Source organism: Aptenodytes forsteri, unplaced genomic scaffold, assembly GCF_000699145.1.
Source record: "Aptenodytes forsteri isolate BGI_AS27 unplaced genomic scaffold, ASM69914v1 Scaffold66, whole genome shotgun sequence".
Taxonomy (NCBI): Eukaryota; Metazoa; Chordata; class Aves; order Sphenisciformes; family Spheniscidae; genus Aptenodytes; species Aptenodytes forsteri.
This window is the reverse complement of record NW_008795131.1, coordinates 1986693-1993201: the sequence shown is the minus strand read 5'-3', so window position 1 is coordinate 1993201 and position 6509 is coordinate 1986693. Positions and strand designations below refer to the sequence as shown.

At 58.7% G+C, this 6509-nt stretch overlaps 2 protein-coding genes across 2 annotated transcripts in view; one reads left to right on the top strand and one right to left on the bottom strand.

The window, feature by feature from the left end:
• Positions 1-15: 15 nt before the first annotated feature.
• On the top strand, positions 16-1929 carry MRM3 (mitochondrial rRNA methyltransferase 3). The gene is made up of 4 exons (XM_009278337.1): positions 16-77; positions 257-501; positions 917-1084; positions 1290-1929. The coding sequence occupies exons 1-4, from the start codon at positions 16-18 to the stop codon at positions 1850-1852; spliced, it is 1038 nt and encodes a 345-aa protein (XP_009276612.1). The 3' UTR covers positions 1853-1929.
• Positions 1930-4429: 2500 nt separating this feature from the next.
• The window catches only part of NXN (nucleoredoxin), a 27330-nt gene continuing 25250 nt past the window's right edge, over positions 4430-6509 (bottom strand). The window contains exon 9 of the mRNA XM_019471776.1: positions 4430-5604. Coding sequence (XP_019327321.1) covers positions 5422-5604 — 183 coding nt within the window. The 3' untranslated portion in view covers positions 4430-5421. The remainder of the gene's footprint in view (positions 5605-6509) is intronic.

The following is a 6509-nucleotide window of genomic DNA, read 5'->3' as shown; positions in this document are numbered from 1 at the left end:
TTTGGGGGTGCGGGGATGCTCCGCGCTGAGCCCCCCTGCGGAAGCGCCCCGGAGCTGCCCGGTGTCGCATCTGCGGAGTGTGAGGCAAATGCCGGCGCTTTGGGGGTTCTGGGCAGAGACTGACACGGCAACGCCAGTTACAGCCGGGCTAAAGATACCTGGGGGACTTCCGAGTGAGGTTCTCGGTGGCTGGCAGACGTCGGACTGACGGTGGTGGTAGCGTTGCAACCCTTTTCTCTGATTAACTTCTCCACAGGAAAGTGGTGACCATCGCCAAGTCGAAGAAGTTTCGGGATCATCACGGGAAGGTTGTGCTGGAGGGTCACAGGCTGATCAAGGACGCCCTGGAGGCAGGAGCTGTGCTGCAGAGTCTCTTCTTCAGCACTGTGGGGCACCTGAAGGAGCTGCCCGAGGCAAAGCTGAAACGAGCCAACTTAGTTAAGGTGAAATTTGAAGACATTAAGAGCTGGTCTGACCTCATAACTCCTCAGGGGCTTATAGGTAAGTTGCCTTAGAAACGGTCATGACGCTGCTCAAAGGGAAACTTACTTCACGCTTAGTAAGTGGGTAACGACTCGCTCTTCATAGCCTTCCCCTAGGCGTTCTGGCAGTGTGTCAAGAGCGGCATAACTTGAGAGAGTACCCTTTTATTTGGCCTGCTGTGGTAACCGTGAAAGTGGCTCCTACAGCACGCTGAAGGTGATAATGCTCATTTTTAATAGCACGCCGCTCCAGCTCTGCTGGGAGATTAGTTCTCCTTGTCAAGCGACAAACTCTTCTCAAACTTCTTTTAAGCAGTGCTTTTCCTAATGCTTCCTCCAGCACCTCTTCGGTGAAATTTGGGCCAACTAAATGAGAGACAGCCCTTTCCTTGGGGTGTGTTAGTCAGAAGCCTGTCAGCACTTTGTCTCCTCAGGGATCTTTTCCAAGCCCGACCATGCCAAGATGTCTTACCCTGCCGCTCAGCTAACCAGCTCCTTGCCGCTGCTCCTCATCTGCGACAATATCCGAGATCCGGGAAACCTGGGGACTATTCTGAGGTCTGCAGCAGGAGCAGGCTGTGAGAAAGTGCTGCTCACCAAAGGTAACAGCCTTTCCTTGGGGGAAAAAAGTTCAGTTTGAGTAATTTGGGGGTAAGGCAGGGAATAAGAGGTGCTTGAAGATGTTGTTCCCAAGAGTTTGTAAGCAGTGCCTGGCCCAGACACGATTTGCTGCGGGAAGCAGCGGCTGCTGAATCCGTCTTTGTGGGAGCCGCTGCAGTGTTGCTGTTTTCTTCCCTTCCCTCTCAGGCTGTGTGGATCCGTGGGAGCCGAAGGTGCTCCGTGCAGGCATGGGAGCTCATTTCCGTCTGCCCATCGTCGCCAACCTGGACTGGGAATCTGTTCCCGGCAACCTTCCTGCCGGCGTCCAGGTCTGCGTGGCTGACAACAAAGACCCAGGCGCTCAGGCTGAGACCGCGTCCGTGTCGAGGGGAGCCGGCGGGGCTGCCTCTGCTCCTGGCAACCCGAAAGCTCCTGTGAAATCCAAACCCAAGGCCGCTCCTGAGTGCGAGGATGAGGAGGGAGCGGCAGGTGTCGGTGTCCCAGAGCTGGCTGCGCAGTATTACTACGAGAACTGGACACAGACTCCAGTGGCAGTGGTGATCGGCGGAGAGACTCATGGTCTGAGTCCAGACGCGCTTCACCTCGCAGCCAGCACCGGGGGGAAGAGACTGGTCATTCCTGTGGTGTCAGGCGTGGACAGCTTGAACTCCGCTATCGCTGCTGGCATTGTGCTGTTCGAGGGGAAGAGACAGTTGCTGCGGAGGCACGAGCGGGAAGACGAAAGGCAGAAGTTCCCTGTAGTGGGCTAAACTGCTGAGGTTTGGGTGCTGAAGAAGCATCCCTTCCTTTTGGCGTGCTGTAGGGTTAATAAAATTGCAGCTCAGGCTGTTTGGTTTGCAGTAAATGGGTATTAAACAGCTCTGGCAGTGTTGGAGCTGTGCCTGGATGAGTGCGTGACTCCCAGGTGAGCCCACAGGCGCTCCGGCCGCATGGTGATGCTAGTGAGAAGGGAAAGGCCGGCGGGTGGGGGCTCTCGCCGGGCAGCGGGGAGCTGGCCGCCCACAAGGCTTTTCTCACTCCCTCCTGTTGGCAGCCCTGGGCAAGGACCCTCTGGGCCCACCCGGCAGATCTGGGGGGGGGCCTCGGATCCCCCCCTGCGGGGTCAGGGCGCAGCTGCCGCGGCGGCGTTTGTGCTGGCCCGGCCAGGATGCCGCTGACAACGTGTGTCCTTCCTCTCGCAGCCTGGGGCCGTGCGGCCTGGCTGCTGTTAGTGGTTTTGGGGTCAGAAAGGCCAAATAGCGGCCACCTGAATGGGTCCTGCCTGTGCTTACCCGAACCCCGTGCTCTAACAAGCGATGAGAGCAGCACACCAACCCCGGCCCGGGGCCTGGCTGCGGTGTGGGGTGTCCGAGCTCTGGCACTCGTGACCGTGCCGCTGCCGGGAGGTGGCGGTGTCCGTCCCCACGCAGCCGCCTGGGCACCGCTCGCCCCGGCAGCTGGACGTCAACGCGAATGAATTATAAATGAGGGAGGGGAAGGGTGGGAAAGGAGCTGTGGGCACTGCCGCTCGCTGCGGCCATCCCTCGGAGGGGGGATGGAGACCCTGGGGCCTGTCCATGCCTCCCCAAGGGCAACAAGCCGGCTCGCGGCAACCTGCCTCCATGGATCCAGGATGTGCCACGCAGCCCTGGTCGTGCTGGAGGCTCCTGCCCAGGCTGCACGATGCTCTCTGCATCGCTGGCAGCCGCGTGTCGATGGACCGTCCCTGCGACAGCGCTGGCCGCCACCCGGCTTGCTGTACATTTAAAAATGCCTCCTCTACTCTGGCTGCGAGTCACACAACCAGCTACTTGCCACCAGCCCACACTCTGCTGGCTCTGGTTTCCCGTTACCACATTGAAATAATTTATATTGTCAGTTCGAGAAATACCCAGAGACAGAGATTCGGCCTCTTCCATGCCCCAGCCCTTGTATCTGAGCGCTGTGCAGCGCTGCCTGGGCTGGGTGTGCGGCGCGCTGTGAGACAGTGGCATTACCTCGAGCCTGAAACTGCTCCAGCCGAGCAATTCCGTCTCCAGAGCCCAGTTCCAGCCCCGGTCTCATCAAATTGACCCCAGATGACTGAATTCTCAGGCAGAAAATTGCTGCTTTGCTCCAGTTCCTACCAAGCAGCTACCAGAGCGGCTGTGGCAGTGCTGAGCTCACTGCCTCACTAGGAGCCCGGACCACAACGTCCGGAGGGGAATATGGGTTCTCCCTCTCTCAGAAAAAAAAAATCAGCCGCTGCTGCATGACCAAATGCTACAGACCCCGCGGTCTTTCAAAGCACAAACCCATCACGATTGCCCCCAAACCAGCAGGCGCCCGCTGAGCGCAGGCAGCGTGGGTGCTGGGTGGCAGTGGGGGCTGGAGGCAATGCTGCTGCCCAGCCGCTTCCACACAGCTCGAGTCCAGCCAGGCACAGCTCACTGCACAAGCCCTTAACCCCTACAGTAGATAACTCACTGAAAAGGCTACTTCCTCAAAAATCTCCAGTAAAGGGGATACGAGTTAATTTAGGGTTAATTTAGGGTAGGTTGCTCACAGCCCAACGCCCAGGGAGGTGCAGCAAGCCGCAGCTCCCAACGCTGCTGTGCTGCTGCCGTCGTGCTCACACCGGCTCCTGCCCTTGGCCCAGCCACACGCAGCCCCCTCCAGCTGCTCCTGCCCTCCCCGGCACAGGGACCGGCAAGCCAGGCAGCGCTGCTGCTCCTTGAACAGCTCACCGGTCAGTTAATCACCGCTGAACACGAGAACCTCTGAAACGTGCAAAACACAGGGTGGATTTATACGGTTCCTGCCTTGCCGAGCTGGCGGCTTTTCCCAGCTCCTGCCAGGGTGGGTTGCTGCAGCAGCGATAAAAGGGGAGAGGCCGTAATCCTGCCATCGCTGACTAACGAGCTGAAAGGGAAAAGCGATGGCTTGCACAACACCCGCTATTCAGCACGCACCGCACATGCCTCCGGGACACCACCCTCCTGGGGATGCTGGCAGAAACCATCGCAGCCGCTGCTGCGTCCCGCAAGAGCCAGGGGGGACACCCTCGGCTGGGGGGGCTGTGAGCAGAGCCCGTGGGGTGGGTGGGCGCAGCGTGGGGCAGCGAGGCCGTGCTCCCCCCTCCATGGCGTCTCTGAACAGCTCATGGGAGTCACCATCCCGAGTAAGGTGCAGCAAATAGCCATGGGGGGGAACACACGATCCCGGCTCAGCCGCCACGGCGCTGGGAGCTGCCGGCACCGACACCTACCCCATGGGGTCTGGATGGGGGGCTCCTCCTGCCGCGTGGGTCCCAGGTGGGCTCCCTCTCCCCGACGGCAGGACGCGGCAATCGGCACCTCCGAGGACGAGGTTATTATAACGGTTTTATTACAAAGTTCCAATCACCATGTACAGTTTTTACAATGTCACTTTTCAGGGGCTCGGCTGTGCTGCTTGGGTTAGGGAGGGATTTTTTTGTTGTTGTTGGTTTTTTTTGGTTATTTTTTAAAGAACAGCACCATTAACGTTGGGTTTGGGACACACCTACGAAAAACAGCTCAATCAACTAACATAGAGGGGACAGGACGATTCATACCAGAGAGAAGGGGCGAGAAGGGATGGGGAGAGCACAAGGGAGAGACGAGAGAGGTGAGGGCAGCCTGGTGGTGGTCCTCCTCCTAGCTCAGAGAGGGAGGGAGGGAACATCCACCCATCACAGGCGGGTGACCCCCCCTGACACGCAGAGCCAGCGCTGCCTAAGGCTGTCGGTGCTTGGGGTGGGAGGTGGGAAACCCACCCGGAAGGCTCTCACGCTCAGGAGGAAGAGCTTGGCTGCGCCGTGGTCTTTCAGAGGTTGTCAGCAGTTAAGACTTTGTCTCGGCCTCGTCAGGGCACTCGCGTGGAAAAGGAGGACAGGCCAGGGGCAAAGGGGACAGTTTCCTTATTGCTTCCTTAAAGTCACTTAGTCAGCAGGGGTGGTAGGAAAGGAAAGAAGGGGAGAAGGAGAAGAAAAGAGCCCCGAGAACCCCATCCACTGCCTGATGCATATGTTGGGAAGAACACCATGCAAAAAGATTTGCCTGCTAGCTAGTGCCATGTATAAAATAACGATACGGTAACAGTTCTGGCCTGGTTATTAGAGAATATATCACCATGAAGCACAAGCGAAGTCTCCAAACGCCAACGACTCCCTGCTGAAAGTGCATCTCAAGGAGTTTGCTTAGGAGAAGGATTCACTGCGTAAAACAAGGCACCACAAGAAGGTTGGATACTGGGTCGGGCGTGAGGACACGCTGGAGAATCCACGAGCGGCGGAAGAGAGACCTAGTTTTAAATAATGTCTGTTGGCGCAGAAGCCCCCTTAGATGGGCTCGGGTTTTAGCTTGTCTGCTAGAAAGTCGCTGACAAAGGCTTCCACGATCTCGGGCGTGATCTCCTCCACATCCATCACGTACTTGGCCCGGGCCGACATGTCCAGGATGGTGAGCAGGGGCGCAGCCTCGGGCAGGTTGGTGTAATCCCGCAGGGAGTCGGTCATGTCGTCCTGGAGACCAAAACGAGAGGGAGAGAGGAGTCATCAGCAGAGCCAGGACACCAGGAGCAGTTTGCTGCTTCCATGCCGCGGTCCAGCCCACAAGTATCTCCCAAGGGTTTGGGCCTTGCACCAGCATTGCAGGACCATGAGCGCAGCTGGCAGCACCCGCCTTGCTACCTGCTCTGCCCTTGGTTTGTGTCAAAACCAAACCAGGCTGATTTATCCCAGGCTGGGATGGGACCATGCACTCCTCCAACCCTTTCCATGCAGAACACAGCTCCCAGCATCCTCACACTGACCCGCTACCCGCTACCCCAGGCCACCCTGGAGCCTCTGGGGCAGGAGCCATTTCGGCACCCGCAGCTCAGGAGCAGGGGACAAGTGCTGAATATGGGGACTCGCCAGCCCTCTGCCAGTACAGCCGCGGCCTCGCCGCTCACCGGGGCAGATGCCAAAGGGACCTGGAGCGAACCAGAAAATGGGAATGGGACAAAGGCCTACGCTTTGAGCCAACGCCAAAACCCCACCAGCAGGTCCAAGTGCAAAAGCCGCAGGGCTCCCCAGCAGCAAGCTGCTCACTGGGGTAGCTGGCTGCCTTCCCTTCGGCCAGGCACAGCACAGCTCTGGGCAAAGGGGAAAAACAAATTCGTCTTTGCCAAGGCTGTGCAATGCAAAAGCCGCCGCTGGGGCGATTCATCTCCCGCTCCCGGCCAAGCCCACAGCGCGTGGCACCCAAAACGGGGCGTTCCTCCGAGCCCCTTTCCAAGGGCAGTAATAGAAATCAATGAATCTGGTTAGCGGCTGGTGGCTCTGCAGCACATGGCGGCGGCCGGAAGCGTAACTCCTGTCGCGCCTCCCCTTCCATTGCAGGGGTTTCTGGCGCAGCCGAAGCACGCGGTCAGAGAAGGCCAGAC